The sequence below is a fragment of the Gymnogyps californianus genome, chromosome 3 (genome assembly GCF_018139145.2).
Source record: "Gymnogyps californianus isolate 813 chromosome 3, ASM1813914v2, whole genome shotgun sequence".
Lineage (NCBI taxonomy): Eukaryota > Metazoa > Chordata > Aves > Accipitriformes > Cathartidae > Gymnogyps > Gymnogyps californianus.
In genome coordinates this window covers 86,301,295-86,325,611 of record NC_059473.1, presented here as the reverse complement: position 1 = coordinate 86,325,611, position 24,317 = coordinate 86,301,295, and the positions used below count along the sequence as shown (strand labels likewise).

The window sequence follows — 24,317 nt, the reverse complement described above, 5'->3', positions numbered from 1 at the left end:
TAACAGTACACAGAAAGAAAATAGACATACAATCATAAAACATACAAGAAGGTCAAATTAAAACAGAACAGCAGTTAAGCAGGGAGACAAGAGTCTTGGCCTACCCTTTCAGGTAAGCACCCCAAACTTTGGTATATTTATTATTATCAAGTCCAGTGTTTTCCTCCACTTTAACAAAAATTCCACTCTGAATTGGAAAAACCTTCTGATTAAAGAAATTGTTATAATAGAATCATTTTCTGTTGACACAGCAGCAATTTTGAGGAAAAACACTTTTAATAAAAAGATTTCTGATCAGCTTTAGTGTGTCAGTCAAAGAGCTAAAAAAAAAAAAGAAAAGCAGCACCGTGGCAATCCTTCAATTTTGAGCGGGATAGGGGCTTACAAGGGCTGGGTGCGGGAGCAGAGGCACGCAGTGCCATGGCGGCTTGGTGAAGAAGGCTGTGCCGCAGGGTGGGTGTAAAGGAGAATGGAATGTGGGCAAGAAGGATGTTTGCAATGAAGGGAGGGAGGGGGAAGGGGATTTTCACATTAGAAGGATAACCTATACATGGTATGGTGCACATGGGGAAATATGATAAACTGACCAGAGCTACGCTAGTCACAGATGTTTCTTCTGCTTTGGCTAGTAGATTGCTTATATGGATAGCAGTTCAAGATTTTTAATAAAAATTCAAGGCAGTGAAGTCCAGAGCTATAGAAATGCATAAAGAGTAATCTTAAGTTTCTTGCCATAATTACATTGTGCTTGCTTTCTTCATTGTTTTCCAATTGATTTTTTAAAAAAATGTACAAACATATGTATGTCAAAAGTTAGCATTAGTTTCAGCAGACTTTTCTATCTCTTCACACCAAAAAGGGGATGAAAATTCATTATTCGTTTATATGGACAGTGCAAAAATTTCTTCCAAAGTGCATTTTTCATGCCTGTTAAAATATTATGTTTTCCAGATTTTATCATAACATTTCCAAAAACTGCAAGATAGAAGCAGATAATTGTAATTCTTCCACTTAGATTTCCACTATGTACACTATCAGAAGCCAGAAAGTAAAATGTGATGCTGGTACTTCTATAGACCCTAATCAGAAATTGGTGAGGTAAACAAAAAAACTTTTCTGTATCCTCCTGGTCGCAAGGATAATTTAGGTATAACATCCATACAAGTAGTAGAGCAGCTTCCAAAGAAAGATTATTATAATAGTTATTAAGATATGAAGTAAATACTGAAATTCTCTATTTTTAAATATTAACCATTCATTAAAATGAACAGAATGAAAAATTTTAAATAAAAAAAGCTATAAATACATTCATACATCAATCAGTGCAATTTGGTATAACTGATGTACTGTTATTTAATTTTTTTTCCCCAAGTCTTGCGTAATTTTAGTTCTACGATTAACTGAATAGGCTAATCTATTTCTTTACTAAATTTTGCAGATTTATTTCTTTCTAACAAACATGTCTTCTCTGAAGATATTAAAATGTATTTAAGACTCATTTGTTATTTTCTGCTAGATGTACATAGTAAATTCTACTAATAATACCTGGGGGATTGATGAGGTTTCTGAGGCTATCACACTCCATGGAATTAAAGAAGGATCAAACGTTGATCTCCCTGATAACTACACACCCCCAAAATTACCACCTATTTTAGATTATTGCAGTAGGTTGTTTAATATGGAAACCTGATTAACCTGACAAATATGCTAAGCTCCAGTTTCCCACATCCAAATAATAGCAGGGATCTCAAAATTGCCAATTCACACGAACGACCAAATAGCCTCTTTGAATTACTGAAACAGACAACGAGGCAATTAAAAACACAAAATAAACACATCTGAATGAAACATTAGCTGTACTTTTCTCATTTAACATGTTCTTAGTTTAATTTGTTCTTAGTTTAATTTCAATTTTATGTAGCATACCACTGTGTATGTTACCATGGCACTTACGATACTAGATAAGAAGCTATGTTATTATAAAATGTCTTATTGAGATAGTCTTTTTTTTAAACAAAACTTTGTGACAGCACCCTCCTGTAAACCTTTCACAAGAAATGGAGAGATACTACTGTAAGTTACTATTCAGGGTTCAGAGACTGATAATAAATACATTTATAATACTGATGCACATGCTTTTTATTTTTATGCAAAAAGTGAGTCTAATGTATGTATAACTGCTTCAGACAATCGTAAGTAGTACTTACAATTGTTTTCTACATATAGAGAGGTGAAAAGGCTTTCCTGCATAACATCTGCCCTCAGCCAAATTAAGTGGTACACAAAAACTATGTGTACATAAAAATGATAAATGCTGCATGAGCTATACAGAAAACACTTCTCATCTAGAGCTCATTCATAGATTACCCTCATGGAATCTCATTTAAATGCAATACAAACGACACGACAGTCTGCCAAGCTTCCACATCATTTCTACGAAAGCATCAAAGGTGAAAATTTCCAGACCCGTTTCCCTGTACAGATTCGGTGTTGACTTTACTGAAAGATAAAGAAGAGACGAGAAAGACGTTACCTGACTGGACTCTGTTCCAGCAACACTAAGATCTTGAATGGATCTGCGTCTCTGCTGTCCGTTTCCTGCTGGGAAAAAAACAAAACAAAAACAAACCAGTGAAATCTATTCAGAACAAAATAAGAAGGGTGCGACTGTTGCAGAGGAGCTTGGAATTCGTACAAATCCACAGAGAGAAAGTGAGAGAGGGGAAGAGAGAGACAGCTGCAGAATTTTAACTCAAAACATGCTGGCCTGTCAACAAAAAGTATACCCTAATACAATAACCACTCCTACCACATGAATAGCTGCTGCACTCTACTCCACCATCTTCTGTCACATGTATTTGGTCAGGCTTAGTACTCGGGGCAGGAGCTGATGACGACATCTATTTCAAGTGCGTTACGTTATGGGGATTTCTAAAAGCTAGACCGCGAAGATAACAGGCTGCCAGCGTTAACCTGTTGCTCTTTGGCGTGCTCAAGGAACACAGCAAGGACTTCTGCGCGCATGCCACTCCCCTCACGAAAATTAAGAAGCGAAAGCGCTTCCTTCTGGTCTTTGTCTCCTTCAGATGAAGGAAACTATGTCCTATTCTCATGCTCTGAGAAGTGTGAAAAGGGGACTGTTCAGCTAAATCACATCTCACCATCAACCTACTGAGCACAATGCTGTAATCTTTTCCTCTTCTTCCACCTGTTAGCAATTATCCACCAGTGACAGCTACATAAAACAGTTTAAATTTTAACACTGACACACAATCAAAGGCATTTCCAGGAAACAAGTCTCCTTAAAAATAAAAGGAGATTATGCAACGGAATCTCCCTGGCTACTTTGATTTTTATTACGGTGATTGTTTATATTGTCTCTTGAGAGCAGGTCAGCTGTCCAAAAGGAAACACCAAAATGTCCTGAGTAACAGCTGACAATGCTCAAAATTCTTGCTCTTAGCTCTGCATTACGTAACTTTTCTACTGGAGGGGAGCATCTGAAACATGTCCTGCAGCCGTGGCAGCCCCTCGCCCAGCGACCCTGCACACAACAGCCACCCCAGCTCACTCAAAGCCCTGTAACAGGCATCGCATTTTTAACCTTTTAGATACTTCTTGTTCAGCATCATTTCCATATGACTCTACAGCCTATCTTGACAGGTGTTTTGATTTGCAACAGTTACTAAAAAAATGTAAGACTATTTAATATTAATCAATACATTTAATGGTATCATACTTTAAATTTTTAAATATAGGTACTATTACATGTAGCAACACATCACCACAAAACAGCAATACAAAATTCTCAGTGTCACTTTACCAATTTGTCATGACATTTTATAGTCTAAAATTTATAGAAAATACTATGAGAAACAAGCATATAAGAAAATCAAGAAGGATTCTAGCACAGGAATATATTCTGTGCTCTGACTACAAATGAACTTGAATTGCAACTTTTCTGTGGTCTTGATCTTTTGCTTCTGAAATTCAGGGAAAGGATATACTTACCTAAGGAACAGTGGCTATATTATGTTTAATACTTTGATATTAGAGATCGTGTGAATGAGAAATCTACGTCAAAATTTCTGAACTTGTTCATTTGCAGTGAACTTTTTCACTTCCTAATCATTTAACAAACAAGATTATACATTAATAGAATTCTGTGCTGTGGATACTTCATCTGGCTGCCACAGCTCATCTCAATACTCAAGATAGGGGCGATCCACCCACGATCGATACAAAATTATGTGCAAGTTTCATTCAACAACACTGTTATAAAATTAGCTCAGCTGAAATAGGCTTGCAAAAATATCTGAAATTCTCATTTCAGATTAGCAACATTTGTGAATTTAAAGAACCCAGCACATGTGTTGCTGAAATATTAGAACATGGCTGCCAAAACGTTAAAATAATCAGGGTGGGGTGCAAGAAAGAAAAGAAAATGCGCTCGGGGGAGAAAGAGGGGCCAAAACTACTGTGTTGTAATAAATGAACACCTTTAAATGAATTATCTTCAAGTTAGTAGCATGAGGGAAGAGCAAGCTCTACTAGGCAATGCCATTTTAATTAGTATAACTACTGCAGACATCTGGCAAATAGCTTAGACAAAGCAGAAACAGACTACGAATCAACAAATACTTATTGCTCCAGATTCACGACAAATTTCAATTGAAAAATATACAACATATAATCTTTATTTGAAATGATCACTGCTACTTCTCTATGCTTTCCTCTCACAGTTTTGATCTTGTTCTTACCTCTACGTCCACTTAAAACTGATTTTTTCTCATTATAAAAACTAAGAGATTTGTAAATGCACAGGATATACAGTAGCTTGATGCACTATGTCAGGATTTCAGTGGTTTACAGGATTCTAAGATCAAAAATCAAACATCACAAACATACTTCCTGGCCTCAAAAAAACCCATTTCACATATTGTTGTTTATTTTCTAAAATGAATTTCAAAAGGAACAGGAAACTTCCATCGTGTCCTGCCCCACATACTCTGGCAAAAACAAATTCTACAACTTATTAAGGCTTTTGATCACCGCCCCCCCCCCGCCAAATATCCCGACCAGCTATGAACTCTTTCTCCCTGCCCTTTAGCAGATACTTGCGTCTCCTTTTACACTTAATTTGCACACAGTACTCTCTCCTTACACACCTACAAGACCCAAACCTCTCACAGTGCAGGATGATCAGTGAATGTAACAGTGCTAGAAGACATTTTAAAGAAGTTAAAACATTGATCTGAATTCCAGAAGAATGAAGTGATCTGGGGAGACATGTGTGGGATTTCTGGCTTATATTGGTTTTAAAAGTAGATGGAAAAATTACAGACCTAAAGCATCTATAATGCCTATCCACTTTCTAAAGACACTCAACAAAATGCGTCTATCCTGAGTAATCATTTATGCAGTGTCAATGCTATAAAAATCTTAACGCTGTGGCACAGTTTCAGATGACAAAATTACAAAGCCAAATGCATGCAAGCTATATGCATGAGATGTCTAATGTTGCCAGTGAAGAAAAGGCTGTACTTGAAGGTATATTTGCTAGATGCTGCTTGACTGGTTTGTATCAAAAAGGTGTTCTGATTATTTTTGTTGATCGTATTAGAAACTATACTTCGATTTTTTTTTTTGTTTCTTTAAATATATAGCTACTTAAGCCTTTTGTACTTACTAGGGGTTTTATTTTTCATATATACCTACAAAAATAAAATGTTGGTGCTTATTATCTATATAATAAATTGAAAAAAAAAATTGATACTTCCCTTGGCTATCTGGTTGCAGGATATCACCACTGAAAACTCATTTGCTAAGTTGTTACACAAAAAAGGAATTAATTGATCCGTTTTTCAGTTTCTAAGTTTTGTCAGCTAGTAATACAAAACAGCATCTTAAATGAAAGAAAGTTCTATTCACCCTTATTTAAACCTATTTAGAAAGAAGAGCAAATATATATTAAAAACTTCCACTTCTGCCAACATTTTACCTTCAACTGATAAAAATTTGTATTTTACTACCTCAGTAGCATAATCAGTTCACGGATGAAAAGCAGCTGAGGCAACACATTACGAAAAACCCCAATGATAGCAGATGTAGTACTCATACTTCTAAAATAGCCCTGCCCCAAAGCAGCTGACTCATGGTAACATGCCTGCGTGGTGCCTCCCCTCTCTGGGAAGCAGCTGCTTTACCATGTGCTCAGCAGAACTTCAGGCAGCAGCACAGGCTGGGTTGGCACTCGCGCTGCCCCGTGGACAGAGATGGGCTGCTCGCCCCACTGACGGACGTGCCCGGGGAAGTTCGGAGGAGCTGGGTATGTGGCAGAAGTGCTAAGGAACGTAACGGGGTGGGATCGAGATGGAGGTGCCAGTTTGGGGTCTTGGATGTACAACTAGAAGGGGAAAGGCGTGTTAAGAGAGCAAGGAAAGGAAAGAGGTGAGAAATAGGCCGTGTTATACTGTCTTTCTGGCCTTGGGATTCTTACGGGAAAGCTGTTCTGACAACCAGAAAACTTTTAATATACAGCCCAGACTTATTTGCAGACAATTTACATCTTTCTTCCCTAGTGCCAATGCTGTCTTTTAGCTTAAGTAGTTCTCTCTTCCTAGTCTTTAGCTGCAGATTCATCTATAGAAAATAATTATTCATTTCTCAGCTTTCATTTTGTGGGCTAAAAAAGCCATGCTTTCAGATTCTTCTTTATACTCTCCATACCATCCTAGTAGCTCTTCTTGCTATTATTTCAGAGGACACATATGTTTCTTTTATATGGCTGCCCAGAACAGTATGTTGAATTCCTGATTAAACCTCAACAAGGGCCTGTAAATAGTGTTAGTGCTTCCTTATCTTTCCTGGAAATGAACCCTAAGATTTCACAGTTTTTCACAACTGCATTACATTAGTGGCTCATACCACCTGGCATTAATCTGCATGCATCTGTGTAGTCTCATGTTATCTCATTAAAAGAAACTGTTTGACCCATGGTGCATGACCCTGGATTTTACCCTATTTCTATTTTTTTTTCCCCAGTCACAACAAAATTCACCCTATGTGATACTCTAATCCTCCTCTTCATGGACAGTCGCTTCTGATAAAGCATTAACAGTGAATTTTATTATCGCTTATTTAAGACTTAAATACCTTAAAGAGTAAATTTTGAGAAAAATCATTAACATGCTTGCTCCAATCCTGTACCTTCTTTCATTTCTACAGGTTGCTATTTCTCTTGTATCTATTCCAAATTCACCTTGGAATTCCCATCCTGTCAAGTTCAATTAAAATAGTCCAGGTGAAGAATATCTAACTGACTTCCTCTGCCTAAGTAAGTAAAACCAATAGACTGGTACAATCTATTTTGTGAAAGCGACATGGCATTTTATTTCACTGACTTTTTAATTATTCTCTAAAAGTTTCAAGGTTTCTTGGAAGCCTCAGCGCTGTTAGATGCAAAGTGTGCACAGACAAGAGGCACTCAGTTAGCTTCTAGAGCTTATTTACCAGGCTCTCATCATGTGTTGACACTGCAAAACTTGACAGATCTCTTCACATTCTCTTTCCTTGCTCTCTCAGGATTTCATTTATGTCGTGGCAGGCCAGGACTGTTTGAAAATTACAGTGGAAAGCTACACTAGTAAACTTTCTTGCCAATTTGTAAGTCTCAATGCCAAACAGGTTTTCTTTTTATGGGTAGTGCTATTGTTCTTTGGAGTCTACTTTTTGACATTCTGTATTTTTATATGTAAACTTCAATAAAGTTATTTGAAAGAAACTTTTGTACAAAATTATCTTTTGCATTCAACTTTAAAATACCAAACAATGTCAGGATTTACAAGGAAACTTCCTCAGATGACACAAATTTAGAGTAGAGGGTCCATAGTTTTTAATGGATCTCTAGATTAGCAGTAGATACCATTACTTGCATCTCCTGCCTCTGACAAATCATTTTGAAGCGACTTGCGTCCCGCTAATGGTATACCTACCACAGTTTGGGATTGATTATACTTCTTTTTAGGCTTTGAGAAGTATGAAATGAAAGAAAGAAATCCCCTTTGATTGCAAAAAAGGGAATGGGAAAGGAAAACGATATGCTGCTAACTAAATATAGACTTGGGATAGATGGGAATTATTCATTAAAGTCCCAACTGAAATTACCAGCTATGGTGCCTGATTATACTGATTTTCTTCCTGTCAAAAGCCTCTCCTAATAATTTTACGTTGCATTAACTTAAACACAACAGAAATACCTCATGCAGACACATTTTAGTTCTAGAAAAGTGTAGTCAAATATAAGAATTACATAAATTAAGTATTAATTTTCTTTAATCACAAGTATCACGTGGATTTGAAGTTCTATACGTAATGTATTTAAGTTTTTTGTTCTACTAATATTTGATTCAATTAAAAATGGGTGCTCAAACACAACAAAGATCAGGGCAAGATAATTACCTAGACAAGAATTTTTCAATTCAAGTGCATTTTCACCAAATGAGGTATTGTAATAGAAGACTGCATATATAGTTTTGCTCTACAAGATGACTCTGAACATCAAGATCATGAAGGAAAAAATCCTTTATCAATAAAAGTAAATTCGAACTAGAAGATTGAATACTTTACTGATAAAAGTAAGTTTGTACTAAAATATCATGCCCCTCTTTACAGAGACATTATGAAAAAATTATTGGGATAATTTCTAGTTCTGTCCCAGAGCAACTGGAGCAAGAAGTATTTTTAGCAGTCTGATCATTATTCCGGCATCTTAACCAATTGACCCGTTCACCTGGTCTGCGATACCTGGTATGATGATCTCAGGGACATCCAGAATGTTGCCAAATGAAGCAGTTTTACGATGGCCTCGTTTAGGCTTGGAATAGGCTGAAAAAATACACATATACAATACACATGCAAAACACTAAAATGGCAATAGCAAAATTATTAAATTCCTAATATTGCATTTTTCATAAACTTGGTTAAACTATAGTTCATGCAAAAACGTGTCATGCAGAATAAACTGCATTGCCTTCCACTCATGCTTACATGTAGTAAAGCAACTGTTAAAAAGCAAAAAATGCAGAACTAGCCATCATTACAACACCGTGTAATTAGTTACAGTTAGCAACACAAAAGTCAAACACAGAAAGCAGCATGGCAACAAGGAAGGGAAAACCAAATGTAATTATCAAAGTGAGAACAAATTAAATTATTTCAGATCACCTGTATATTCAGAATAAATTCTTGATTGCCTGAACTTATATAACATTTTCTCTTCAGTGTTGGGTACAAACTATTTTATAAACAAGATTAATAGTTGGGTACTTCTGTTTCTTTAAATCACCTCCTTTTAAAGGAAATCTCATCTGTCTGAAAAAATGCTTACTCTTACTACATTTGACAATCATTCCTGCCTTCCATTCTTTTGTCCTTTTAGTGAAGATTTTTTGTTTTGCAAACTAGATATCACTACCAACCTTTTCATTTTTGAATGATGTTCAAGAAACATTATGTACTTTGGAATAAAATCTAATCATACATTTTTTATTTTAGTACTTGTGTAGTTTAAGATAAATAGTTCCCTTTTAGAGAAAAGTCTGAATACATCTCGCAAAGGTAGAACATTGCAGCATATCCATCTCAAATTTAATAAGTAATGGTGACGTGCATTATGTGATTTACTCTTACACTTAATCTAGCAATAGATGGAACAAGAAGATTAAATAATTCTTGACCTGATTTACTCTTAACAGCCCAATTCTCACCCAGCCACACAATTTTTTTCAGGTTCACAGCATATTATTTCTGTCACGCAGTTAACAAGATTAAAAAACGAAGCAAAACCAATACAGTGCTGTTTCAGCTCTTTTTGAAAAAATTAGTCAGATGGGTTTGACTTAATTTCTAGCAGTCCACTACTGCCTGAAGTGATTTCTTAAAAAAAAACCAACTAGTATGTTCAATATATACTTTTGTTTCAAGAAAAAGAAACCCTACAGTCATAAAAAAAAAAATCTTAGAATATTCTGAAATAATAATTGCTATTCAGAGCAATGTACTTAAGGAAGACAAATCAGGAAAATTAAAAACTCACACAAAGGAGGGCTAGGTTATCTCCACTAATGTCAAAAACTTACATTGACTTTAGAGTGTCAGTGACCAAAGTGAGTCCTGACATATTTTAAAATAAAACCAGCATGATGTTATTATCAGGTAAGTACACAGCTGCTGTCTGTGTTAGGAAACCTTTAGAGATATTCAGGGTGAGATGTGCTACACAATCATCCAGTCAAAAACTGACAATACAAAAGACAAATCTTGGAATAAGGCTTTAAAATAAGAACGTAAAAGTAAAAAGTGTTTAGGGCAAGATAAATATTATTTCATGAGTAACTTCAGTATTTAGTAAAACAAGATCCTGGAGTAATCATAATACAATGAAGAACAAAAAATGAAACAGTTATGGTGCACAAGAAAGGCATAATGATGCATATTTCCTTATTAATTACAGCTACTTGATCACCCTAATTTTCAGATTGGTAGAAAAATACTAGAACAGCTAAATTACCCTGGACTAACCAAAATAATTTTGTTTGATTATTTAAATCTGTGGTTATATACCATAACAGAAAAGAGTTTCACATATGAAACTTAAAATCTGAAGTTTGCATAGATTAACAAACAATATCTTTGATGAAGAAAAGAGACAAGAAAGTGTTTGCCAAGTATACACATTTTTATTAATTCGCTCTTCTGGGAAGAATAAAGATTGCTTTCACCATAAAATTATGTATTTATACTTACACATAAATTCCAATTCACTCAAGGATTCAATGTTTAGACACAACAGTTTATAGCTACCTGAAGCAAACCTGGCAAAACAGCTGTAGCTTTTTTTTTTTTTTTAAACAAAAGATACCAATGCTTTGTTAATCTGATGAATAAAATCTAACTATGTTTCTCTTTCTGAAATCTGTCAAAGTGGATTTTAAAACTGATTTGGGAACACGCTGAACTTTAAACCCACCTCTTAATTTCAAAATATTATAGGAATAACCTTGAAGGAAATGTTATTTTAGAAATAATTATGCTAGCAGAGATGGAGTAACGTTATTTCAGATGCAAAGGAGGAAGTTGTGCATTTGGAATAGGACTGGTATTTAGAAGTCTCATAATGATTTTTTAAAAAGGTAAAAGCCTATTCAACAAAAGTAATCTCTTCCGCAACCTTAAAAGTACCCAATTAAACACTTGTTGAGTGTACAACCATGAATGAAGCCATTTTCTGCCACAATGAATAAGGACAAGAAAGACTACATGAAAAGTTAAAGTATTTTCATACGGCTAATGGTATTAACCTTCTGTAAGACTACGCATGTTTTACATCTTCCTTCCTCCTTTCCTTCCTTCCAATTCCTTAGCCTATCTCCCAAACATCCTTTAATTTTACCTGTGATGGAAGCTATTCTTGCTTCTATTTCAGACATGTCAGCACTCATCCTTTTGGCTTCTCCTGAAACAAGGGCTGACTGTGGTCGCGCACGAACATCTGACAAGCTCTCCACACTGCTCCCACGAGACGGGGGTAAACTCAAACGGCCAGGATCACCCTGTTTCAACAGTAACATTTTTAAAAAGAAAAAAAATTCTGCAGAAGCCCTTCCATGATATGCACAGTATCTAGGTTAAAATATATTTCTATAATGTGCATTTTAGAAGTGACAAGATTTAAAATTTATAATTCAATAAATGGTAATAATTTAGCTATTATTGGCATACAAGAACCAAGTATCTGCAACTTTCAAAAGAATCTAACTTTACGCAGATAAAAATTGACTAGAACTAGGCCAATATTGTCACAAAAGAATCTTTGTATTTTTTAATCCTACTTGAAATAAAAACATAGTATTTTCAAAATTCATTTAAATGTTTAATCCTTTTATGTCATACCAATATTTTGGTTCTAAATTAAGGCAGCGATTTTCAAATATAGATTTTTTTTTTAACCTAATCAATCCCTTTAAATAAAATGAACTATTTTTTGATTTCATTGGAGATCTTATTAGAGCCTTCCAGTTTACCTTTTTGGAACCATTCAGCATTTTTCCATCCCCTTTCATGTTCTTTTCCTATAACTAACTGGCTCCAATTTTGTAGTATTTTTGAAAGAAGACACTAATGTTTCGTAGCAGTTACAACACTTCTGTCCGTCTTTGTCCATTTCATTATTACGGGTCAAAATTGCACGCGTTGGCTTACCGGCTGCTTAGCTGTGTTTTTCATTTGCTGCGCCAATTTTGACTCTAAACGTTTAATAGTGTCATTGGTAGAAGCTCCTTGGAAGTCACTTGGTTCCACGTTAGCATCACTCTTGTTACTTGTGTTTGTAGAAGTGATGTCCATGAATGAACCTATTCCAAAAACAAGGAAAAACATTTGAGAATTTCTGTTAAAAATACTGAAGTGCATCTCTTCACTTGAGCATTCTCAGAAGCCTAACTTTGCTTTAAAGCAACACTTTTGAAAACTTTTAATGAAAGGCAAGCTGCAAGATTGCAACAGATCCATTAATGTAAAAAGTAAAAGGACTGAAAAAGACAAAATACACGACTAAGTACTATGATGACATTCTGAAGTCAATCTTTAGCTTGCTTTGAAATTGCTAGGGTAGATGTTATATTAACAACACAACCAGCAACCTCATTCACAATTAATGACAAAGTCCATCGTTAACCATAGAGGAGCACATATACCTGAAAAATAACACACAATATATATTCACAGTTTGAAGTGATAAATCATATCTTAAAGTCATGTGCTGAGGGGTAGCTGACAAGCTAGTAAAGTCAGTACAATGCTGCAGCTGAAAAGTTTTTGTAATATACAGGTCACTAAGTTGCAAAGTAGCCAAGGAAACTTTATCCAAAATAACAGCAATTTGTTTGGAGATAGAAAACACACCAACCAAGCAGTGGGAAGTGAAGACACCTAAGATAAAAAACAACTGAAGTGGGAAAACTGTACTCTAAAAAATGAGAAGACCGAATGATCTTTATTTTCTATTATTAAAAAGATTTATCTGAGGGCACGACTACCTGAAAGCCTAGCCCACATTTTGTTCCATTCACCTTTCTAGTGATTTCCTTGCACTTAATTTAAATTACTGTATTTACTGCATCTTAACATAAAAGAACTGCAAGTTTAAATTGTGGAGATCATAACTGAAAGCAGGAGCAGCTTTCAAGAATAGTAAAAAATTTAAAAACGCCATCTCCTAAACATTACATATGAGTGAAAGAGTGTCAATTGCCAGCAACCTTCATGGGGAAAAAAGGAGGAGACCTTAAACCTGGACATTTGGAGACAGCTTTTATTATATGCTTGTTCTCCATTAGAAGTACACTTCAGCAAAACCATTTAGCTGAGAACACTAAATATGATGTGGTATGAGGTCTTAACAAAAAAATAGATTCCTACCAATGCTTAAGGTTTTGGAAAGGTTACCTTTCCCAATTTGAGTTCAAAATCAATATGAGAACGTGCTTTATAATCCATCTGCGTCATTTCATGTTGCTGTTCTTTTCTCTTATTTATACCAGTGTACCTGTACTAGTGGCAGAGTTGCTTTGGCCTTCATCTGAATACTGGCAAGGATACTGCAGAGGTTCATCAGCTCCTGGAAAGTACTGTGAAAAAATAGCAATGATTTGATAAAAAAAGTAATTAACAATTGTTTTAAAATTATTTAAATAGTACCTCATGAAATAATTTATAAATACAGATTATATATTATGTTTATAATAATTTATTTAGAAGATAAACGCAGTTATTTTTAGTAATACATTAAAATACATCTATTACTATTTTCATTTTCCCCAAATCTGTTATGAGTTAGTGTACCTCTCCCATAAGGAGGAATGATCTCCCTTCTCTACTGTAGTGATTTAATAATTTTTATCAAAAAGAGAGAGAAGGAGAGAGAAGACATGCAAGCCCGCCTTTAGAGTGTGATAAAAGGCATACCTTTTATAATTCGATTTCCCAACTTAATAGGTTAAGAAATGATTAAGACACTAAAATAAATTTTTATACCCGCATCAAGTGTGTCATTATTTTAACAATTTCCTCCATGGATGGTCGTTGTGAGGGATCCTTGGACCAACAACGGGTCATTAAACTCTCAATTGGTTTAGGTAAGTTTTTGATCAGTGGTGGCCGAGTACCTACAATTGAAATTACAAGAACCCTTAATTTGTTAAACAGCCTATAAGACAGCTGACAGCGACTGATCTCTCTCCAGTATTTTGTTAAATAAGTACAGGAAAATGTATAGTTAATTGTAGTCTGAAAGAACTGACCTCTACTTAATTTTCTCTCTTACAAAGTTCCTTTGCACTACATACAAATTACAATTACATACAAACAAGTAGAAAGAAAATTAAACTTTTCCTTCAGTAGTGGTTTGAATAAATTCACTGACTGACCAAATACAACATATTACAATAGCTAATGAATATGTTACCACTTTCTGAAGAATAAAGCTCTAGACCAAACTAGGAAGCAAGCAGTAACAGTCTTTGGTTCCTAATGCTGTACTCACAAGGGGGGGGGGCGGGGGGGGGGGAAAGGGGTGTGTGTGTGGTGTGTGTGAAGTATTTTTGAGGGCTGATTTTGCTCTTAAGAACTTCCTGAAAAATTATTAATCACTGGAAGTACCAATTTCGGGTGACTATTTCGTGGCCTATATACATTTTTAATTACGTATTGTACTTCAACTGTTGTATAACTATTCAGCTGTTTTTTGATTCAAGTTTCTACTCTTTTTACTATTTCAACAATGAGTACAATTAATGGACATCCAGCTGTGTTTAATACATGAGATGTAGTGACATTTTGCATGGAAAGCAGCAAGTATTTAAATATGTATTAACCATAACAAGTAATACATGAAGTAAGAGTGCCACAATGGTTTCAAGTGAGATGAAGCATGCAAACACTTCCTTCCTAAGAAGGAAAAGAAGAAAAGGAAAAAAGAAAAAAAAAAAGAAAAAAAAGGTGAGAAAAAGGGAAAAAGAAAAAAAGAGAGAAAAAGGAGAAAAAAAAAAAGAGATAAAAAGGAAAAAAAGAGAAGTTTTTAAAGCAGAAGTAGGGACAGATAGGGAATTTCTCTTCCCCTAAAGGATACTCCCGCACCTTACCGAGGCTTTCTGATTTATGACTATTACATTTACGCTTACTTTTACAGTTAATGCTTTTATGCAAGGCACTCATCACTCCTAATCTCAAAGACTCGTGTCCTTGAACAACTGAAATGGAGAATCTCTTTCTTCATTCAAAAATGCCATTTGCAAACATCTATCTTTGTGCGTTATTGTGACTATAATGCTCATCCATCCTATCACTGTCTGCCCCTTTCTCTTCTTCATCGAATAGGATGCCTGTGCTCACCTTAAGCTTCTATCATTTAGTACTGAAGCAATGACACTCAGACAGAGTACTGGCCTTCTTTGCTTGTTTGTTAATTACATCTTCCAAACAAGTTTGTGCTTTCTTTGATGTTGTCTTTCACAAATGGCAGAAACTCTTTGCAGACATTCACTGAACTACTTCACTATCATTACCTTATTCTTCTTAAAACTCTGCTTTGCCATGGTACCTAAAACCACACTGTTAAAAAAGTTACACCACTAGCATGAAGATACTGCAGTCTATTATTCTGACCAATGTTGTACCACTGCTTTCTTTTGTCCATTTGAATCCAACCATTATCTCCTGTTTATATTCTAAGCTCCTGAGAATCTGTTCTGTATAGTACCTAGCACAGTAGAGTCCTGCTCCATGATTGCAGGTACCTAGACATAAAGATAAAACAATTCAAACAGCAGAACAACAACAAAAAAACCCAGATGAAAAACAAAGTAACATTTTTAATGCCTAATGGTGCTGCAGAAGTTTGACAGTTTCTAGCATTTCTAAAGACAGGTCAAGTTATTTACTCACACATTTACTGTAGACGCCCAATTAAAAAAAAAAAGCCAACTTGGCTAATAAAATCATCATTCATCCAGATAGACAGGTTGTGGGGTTTTTTGTAGCAAATGATTCAGATCACTTTTAAAATGGAGTGTCATAACAAAAAGAACATGGCTCCTTTCCCTTGTTTGTTCATACACTAGTTACATGTAGCAGGAAATGCAAGCACTGTAGCAGCCAAGTAACACAAAACCCACACTGACACAAAAGTGGCAGTGTCTAACTGTTAAGTCTTTATGACAAAAATGCATATTTAATGAAGTATAAAATGGAAAAACTAGTAATATAAAGCTGCACAGTTAAGAGTGTTTAGCAAATTTATAGGTCAAATACACAACTTAATGCAATAAAGTATTTTCAACTCACCATTGTGAACTGCCCACATAATGCGGAAAGCTGGACCACCAATCTCATCAAAAGGTTTCCTACGGGTGATTACCTCCCAGAGAATAATACCCCAACTGAAAACGTCACATTTTTCACTGTAATTGCTACCTGGAAGAAAGCCATCAATATAATTTGTCTCTTTTCTATATAACACTTTAAAAAGAAGTACAGTTTGAGCTGATAAATAGCTCTACATGCTTCCTTTCACTTCACATTTGTTTTGTTGAGAAAAAAGTTTTCTAAAGCTGGCTGATTCACGCTAACTTTAGTCTGAAATCATTTGACAGTAGGATCATTAAGAATGCCTCTCTCTGGAAATCAATCCTTTTCACTTGGAGTCATCCTGAAATGATAAAATGCGTCAGTTCTCTTATATAATATAAAATGCAATTTATTAAGTTTCAGAGATCTCTTGCATTCAGGATTTAACTGAGTAGGCTTTCTTCCTCTAAATATTCTTCTTCAACTCACTTCTTACATGTTAGTCACAATATGCCAGCCAATAACATCTGTGTCATATCCATTACTCTTTATTAATTACAGGTCTTTAGCAGAACTAGTAAGTTACCATATGAACAAATCAGCAGATTGCTCACCATCTTACTTCCTCCCTGTTTATTATTCTTACTTTTTGTCATGTCATTACTTAATTAAAGTTCTTTGACCATAAGTTCAATATTTCTAAGACTGCTGTAAAAGGTGCAGAAGACACGCAGGTGATATAGAATAATGAATAAAAATGTTCAGAGACTGCAAAGAAAGAATGTAAACTTTGTAACCATAACTCACGCAAATACTAAAGAGAAATGTGAATGGCTAATGACATGATAATAAATGTGTGACTATAAATGATAGACTTGCTCATCTGTCTTCAAACAAGGATCAAAATTGGCATCAAGCGGCCAAGAGATTTTTTTGTTAATGCATAATCAGAAAGCATCATTGAGACAAATCATTTCATAAACAGTGAAATTAAAGAAGCCTAGTTTCATATAGATACCCATCATATAGCATCCAGTTGCAACAGGCTCCACTTTAGCTATGAGCCATCTTCCTCTGCCCCCATACCTCTGACAAACTGTGCAAGGAAAGCAGCATGTTCTCAGGCCAGTTCTTGCAGACCAACCAGTTTGCAAGGCAGACAGAAGAGACAGGCTGCAGCGCGAACCACAAGTCCTCTCTAAGCGAAGGCACTAATTTGGACTTCTCCCAGCTACTGATTTTACAAAACTCTTTATGAACTTGGCATCTCCAAAACTCTTTACACCAGTATCAAAGTAGCTGAATGTGGCTAACGAGTTCAAAAGTTACTGAAGGGGAATAACAAAGTCAGCTTTATCAGTCAGCTTATTTTCAAAGGTGCTGGAAAAAAAAGTATCTGTAAACAATGGCATATTGTTAAGGGAAGCAAAACAGTCTCTCTCATCTATGCAGCCACAGCACTTCTGTGACACACAGCCTAGGACAGGGAAGTAGCGTTATTCTCCTGTTTGAGCAAGGAAATTCTATTTCGTGGCTGAGAAGTCTTGGACTAATTCTGAAAACTGAGAGCGCAAAAGAAGTGAGAGAGTATTCTCTATTGTTTCACTTTGTAACAGACCAAGGTAGGACAGACACAATCATTCCTCAATTTATCCAATTATCCCAAAGCAATTTTAAAATAGTTTCTTCTAAAGGGAGTTCTGAGATTAGAGCACTTGCTCTCTTTCACTTTATCCTGATCTAAATGATACTATTTTCATTTAGATTGTTTGATCTGTACACGGCTTTAGGTGCCCTAATGTTTAAAATAGGGGGAAAATCTTAATATTAGGGCAACTACTTCAATGAGCACGCTGCCATCTACAACAGATACTTCTCATGCCTTTATTGTTCTCATCTAAAAACGTTAGTACTACAACAGTACTAAATATTAGCATTTATTCCATTGTTGAATTCTGATGCAGTAGCATAAGCAAACAAATTTTTAACAATTTTGACATTTGACATGATAATTTTAGTAGTTTAATGAGTGTTTCAAGAGTAATTTGATATGCCGCATCATAGAAGCTACTAGATTCCTTGCTTTCCTTGATACTTGTTCTTGTATAAAGATTTCTGTCATTATCAGTAAATGCTTTCAGATAAAAGTACATCAAACCAACTGTAAACTGAAGGCTTTTGCTGCTGTCCAACAATAAATTTGCAATAGAAGACTTCTTTGTTCTGCCTTGCTGAATTCATACACCAGAGGAATTAGGATATGCACTCTAAATCTCTACTACAATATAGTTATTTCAAAATCCGTTTTAGATTAGGATTTTTCACTCAAAAAAATCTAGCTTTAACATTGATTGTCCAATTGATTATTTCTAAACGAAAAAATTCTCTCTTATTTACATGATTTCATTTAATAATAAACAAATGTTAAGAAAAGAAGCATTCCCAGCTAGAGTTAAAGAAACAGAATAGGTGGCTCAATATCAAGTGACATAATGGAAAATTTTTAGGCACCAGAGTGAAACAGATCACCCTTGGGTTGGTCGGGATCTCCCGGTTGGCGGGAGAAAATGGTACCTTCAAAACAAAAGCTCCAAAGGTGGTGTTCGGGAGGAAACACCTCCTAAAACTGTATATGGACATATAATTTGCTGCTCCTCTCTGGAATAAGGACAGTAAAAGAAAAGAGGCCACTTGGACCCAGAATCTGGGAAACCACTGCTGCACATAGGCACTTGCCAAATATATCAAAGCCAGGACACCTGCTTCCTAAAGCAGGAAGGTGACTTCTCCAGACCACTCTACTAATCACAATGATAATTTAAGGTACTGACTGGCCAAAAGGTGTTTAATTTCCAATCTGATATTGACTGGATTATTTCTCTGATAATCATGTAGCAATTATAGCTATCTAATTATCAACTGTCATCAGTCTTCCCCAGCTACACTCTAAGAAATAGCTTGTTTTCCTACTTAACTAAATTAACTGCTAATAACAAGTTCCTCAGTATGTAGGAAAGAGGAAGTACATCAAATCTCTAGATTACACAAAAAGCAGATGAAGATGGAGTTACAAGAAAGTGGGGGACTGAAAATGAACGCAATTATGTTCAATTTAGAGACACTAACAGGGAAATTCTAAAGATAAAAGCTGATCAGAATAGGGAGTGAAGGTAATGACAGTGTATTTAAATGTCAGAAGAGTTTGACATGACTTAAGAATCTTGGAAACAGCACAATCGTGGGGAAATAGCCCTCTGGCTGTGTTTTACTTATAAAATAAGAAACAGCAGCTGTCTAAAGGCACTCATTATGTAAATCTCAGCAATGACACAAATAAAGGTTCCACATCTTCATGTAATTAACTGTCTAATAATAACATGATAGAGTCAGTTCAGTGCTGCTCTTCGAAACTCTGCATAATTATTTGGCAATATACAATCATACAGATTTTTAAATAAACGTTAGACTTCTGCCTAGTCTCTTTCAGCTGTTACCTCAAACTTTAATACACTAATTGAAATAAAGTAAGATTACATGATGCTTTTATTTCCTATACTAAATTCATTCGCAGTTGCATCCCTAGAAAGAACACATAATATTGACGCTGTAAATTATTGTTACCTTCAAAAACTTCAGGTGCCATCCAAGCAGCACTTCCCTTGTTGTTGGTCATGTGTGTTTGAATATCACAGGCTGTACCAAAATCGCAGATTTTTAAAACTGTCCCCCCAGCTACCAAGAGCAAACTGTCAAAGGAAAAAAAAAAAAACAACCTCAGATTAAAATTGTAGGATGAAATAGTCTGGTAATAAACCACTGATTTTTTTTTTTATCCCAACAACTATTATTCTAATATAGTTGAATATCTAAGGCTTTGCTTCTCAGTGCTTTAGTTTTATAATTTGAGAAATAAGTAAGGTCACTTGGGCCTAATCTGAACATATGAAATATTTTAAAATAATCAAATATATATTGTAATTTATTAATATTTCTACATGCTAGATTTTAAATAAATATCTTTAGCCGCAGTAAACCACTAAGCATATCTTGACAAAATTAGTCTTTCAGATGCCAGAGGTTGAAAAACAAGAAGTGCTGTAACAATTTTACCAAAAGAAGAATGATCAAGACTCCCATTAATGTCAGTCAACATAGCTATTTATTTAAATGAAAGCACTTGAAGTTACATGTTAACAGCTCTCTGAATCAAAACTGGGGATACAAGAAAGAATTCAAGATTTAAAGTGGGGCTTCACGTCATAATTTTATCTGGTAATAACTGCAGGCTACCACCGAAAGGGGATGATTCTGCTGATCCCCAAATCTCTGCACCTAATCTGTGGAGCCAGATCTGAAGCTGTAAAGTGAGTCAGATCAACAAACTGACTCAATAGAAAACTATTAATTTTTCTTTCAGTGGAAAGTGATGGGAGATTCTGGCAGGGGTACTGGAACAGGCAGAAGGAGGGGATAGAGGAGGATGGCCATGTCGGGAAAGAGCTCTAATATATCAGATTAAATATGACGTTAAAACCAAGCAACCAAACAGCCTCCCCACCTAATGTTCTCTTATTGAACGCCACAACCCATTGCAAAATTGGGGCATTTTAAATGCCTCTGATTAGAAGCCCTACCCCATCAAAATCCTCTTCCATGATGCAAGGCAGGAGCAGGATGTTTTTCCAGTTTAACAGAAAGTAACCAAGTACAGTTCATTTCCTGTACCGTGCATCATCATTCTGTAACTGAAGTTACAGCTTTCATTTAGAACATAGTACGTCCAATAAAGTTAGTATCAATTAAAGGTGTTTCTTTCAAATGCAATGAAATTATTATAAATGATCTTAAATTCCAATTGTAAGAAAATATGAAATACGAGCCGTAAACCTACTTTGGCGGTTTCAGGTCTCTGTGAATTAGAGCCTTTGGTTTCATACTGTGGAGATATGCCACTCCTTGGGAACACTGTAAACACCAACTCATGGCATGCGCAGCAGTATAGTGAGGCAGAGGTTCAGCACCATGCAGCACTGGAAAACAAAGGCACAAACTAAAAAGAACTTTATTGCATATTACAACAGATACAATGGAGTTAACAACATACCAGTCAGAAAGCTCTATGGAATCTAAGTAATTATCAATGCCTCATTACTGCAACTGAAAATATCCTTCTGCAGACTGTTAAAATAATGGAAATGTAAAATATTTTCCATTTTTTAGTATGTTTTTCATAATTTTTGATGTTAAAATTCAATATGAAAGGTGTTGCTTGTTCTCAGCTATTCCTGGTAAAGTCTATGTTAAACAAATGCTCAGGGAATTTACAAGTTAAGGAAGAATCTTTTCAGATGTTCCATTAGAAAACCTTAAATGACTTGTATAAAATATAACAAACTGATATCAAGAAACAAACCAGTGGACTGAAAAGTGGTTTTTAAAAGCACACTCCTTTCTCCTTAAAATTATTTTAAGAATTTCAAAGAATCACAGACTGGTTGGGGGTGGAAGGGACCTCTGGAGGTCCACCAAGCAGGGTCAAGCAGGCCACCTACAGCTGGTTGCCCAGGACTGTGTCCAGGTGGCTTCTGAGTATCTCCACAGATGGAGACATATGTATGAAACAACTTTATATTTTAGATCATGTTTGCCTTAACACTAGCACTTCAGCTCCAGGAAGACACTATGTTGAAATGATACTCACCATTGTATAGAGAACCTCCTTCAGCATACTCCATAACAAGACACACCTTTGGGGGGCGGGGAGGGGACAAAAAATAGGGATGTTTTAAATGCAGGGGTGGAAAACAGCTTTTGTAAGCTGAAAGGAAAGTTGTTTGAGAGGAGCTGCAAAGTCTCCATACCTAAGCTAATGGAAAATTTATCTATGGGGTAAAGAGTCATATTTACATATATAAGAAACAGAAATCAGTTTTATACTTAGTTCCCACTGTAAGTTAGGAAAGAAGAGAATGACCTCCCTCCCCCCGAGTCTTGAAAAGCAAATGCTGTCGCCAAACTGCAATTCATTCGCCTTTACTTTTGTTTTAGTGACTTATAAAAAATTTTAAATACCATGTCAAAAGAATTTCACTAGTACTAAGAAAAAAGGGACGCAGCATTATTTTAACCAATTAAATAGCCCATACTAGAATTAGCTAAGGATACATCTGCCCTGTCACAGTACTTGCTTTTCTGCTATTTATGGGACTGTTTGCAGCTGTGGCAGAAAGAAAGCAAATCCTGAAAATTGCATATGTGAGAATAGGAACTGATTTACAAGCGATGAATCACGTGTTGCTAATATATTTTCTTTTCATATTGCTGATTTGCAATTAATAGGACTGTAGATATGAATGACACTACATATGTAATACACCAGATGCCATTCTGACAAACTGAAGTATAATCAGTGTTTAGAAATAGCTTTGGGGTTTTCTTGAAAGAATTTATTTCTCATAGCAGGGGAAAGAAAAAACAAAAATCTGAAAATATCAACCAACCTACATATCTATATATTACCTTATTATGGCTAAAACATACAAAATATATATCAAATATACATTTTTGTATATAAAATACACATTTTGTGCATTGATGCTTGCATATGTTAAGCTCGTCATCTTTTGTCATACTGACAAAGCTATAACTTACTGGGTTTAGACAGGCTCCATATAACTTGACAATATTGGGATGGTTTACTCGTGACAGTTGTCGAAGCTGCAATACAAATCACACTTCATTTCAAACCATGGGAAAAAAAGGCTAATGCTTTATTTTCACATCTATAATTCATACACTACAATAGCAATTACAGTTTTATATGTCTGCATAACCCTAGATGGTGATTTTAGGAATTACAAGACTGATGCCCCTGTTTGCATTTTAATTTATGTAATTAGGTTTGTGTCTAACTGGAACTGTATTTTAAAAGAAATTTTGAAGAAATTAAAGAAAGTATTTTTTTCACGGTGTAGTAAAATCACTCAAGTCATAAGCACTGTGCAACTATGACCTCTATAGGTTCAGTGCTCTTCCTAGAGCCTCCCATTTTGGAATCCCAATTGTCTGACTACATAAACAATCTGAACCATATTAGCTTTATTCACAATATAGAAGATTACTGTTCTAAAAACCAAACAAAACCCACAACTCTAAAATAAGCCAGCCAGTTTAATATTAATGTGATACAGTTCCAGGAACCTACTACTGCTTGTACTAACTGACGATCACGCTATTTTGTACTGAATTTTTCTTTACCAGTAGGCAGTAGAAGGGAAGGAAAAAGGAATTTTTTTCCCCTTTACACAGACTTCTGAGGCAGCTTATGCTGTTCATCATCTAGGGAGCTAACGTTATTTTTTCTGTACACTTCAGAAGTTCTAAAAAACCAGAATGGAATATTACAACTGTTGCTTGCACTCTGTAGGGTTTCCTGAATCCCAGTAATTACTGAAGTATTTCTGCGATTATCTTCTCATATCTCTTTGAAACACAAAAATGCTAAGAGACTGATCAGATCTACTCAGTATTAAATTAGACTCAGATTAATAACATTAAAAACTTTCCATGGTAATGAACAACATCTAAATAATTACACAGAGAGGTCTTTTACAAATATGTTTCCTTTAACCCTTCAGTGTGTTACATTTTCAGTTGCAAAATTAAAGAGATTTAACATATTTTGTATATCTTGAACATCCTACATTCTTACTGACTAAATACTAAGCAGTGTGTCACAATGTATCTCATTTAAATTACATGGCTAACTTCTGATTCTAGAAAATGTTATGTATCTTGGGAAGTTTATCAGTATATCTGAACTACTCAAGATCTTTCTGAAGAAGTAGACATTGAATGGAAAGAGCGATTGCCCTTAAATGAGTTACATGTATTAATAAACTTATATGTAAGAA

The 24,317-nt window shown here is 35.3% G+C and overlaps 1 protein-coding gene across 14 annotated transcripts in view; it reads right to left on the bottom strand.

Moving 5' to 3' along the window:
• The window catches only part of MAP3K7 (mitogen-activated protein kinase kinase kinase 7), a 49,286-nt gene that overhangs the window by 12,011 nt on the left and 12,958 nt on the right, over positions 1-24,317 (bottom strand). For 4 of the 14 annotated variants that reach the window (XM_050893257.1, XM_050893258.1, XM_050893262.1 and 1 more), the window contains exons 3-13: positions 23,056-23,121; positions 22,106-22,151; positions 21,296-21,434; positions 20,026-20,150; positions 16,402-16,530; positions 14,095-14,225; positions 13,607-13,688; positions 12,262-12,413; positions 11,453-11,612; positions 8,806-8,886; positions 2,534-2,601 (exon numbers count right to left, since the gene is read on the bottom strand). In XM_050893257.1, the coding sequence (XP_050749214.1) occupies positions 2,534-2,601; positions 8,806-8,886; positions 11,453-11,612; positions 12,262-12,413; positions 13,607-13,688; positions 14,095-14,225; positions 16,402-16,530; positions 20,026-20,150; positions 21,296-21,434; positions 22,106-22,151; positions 23,056-23,121 (1,179 nt within the window). Of the gene's footprint in view, positions 1-2,528; positions 2,602-8,805; positions 8,887-11,452; positions 11,613-12,261; positions 12,414-13,606; positions 13,689-14,094; positions 14,226-16,401; positions 16,531-20,025; positions 20,151-21,295; positions 21,455-22,105; positions 22,152-23,055; positions 23,122-24,317 lie in introns of those variants that run through there. The other 10 variants (XM_050893270.1, XM_050893266.1, XM_050893271.1 and 7 more) reach the window with 7 other exon arrangements.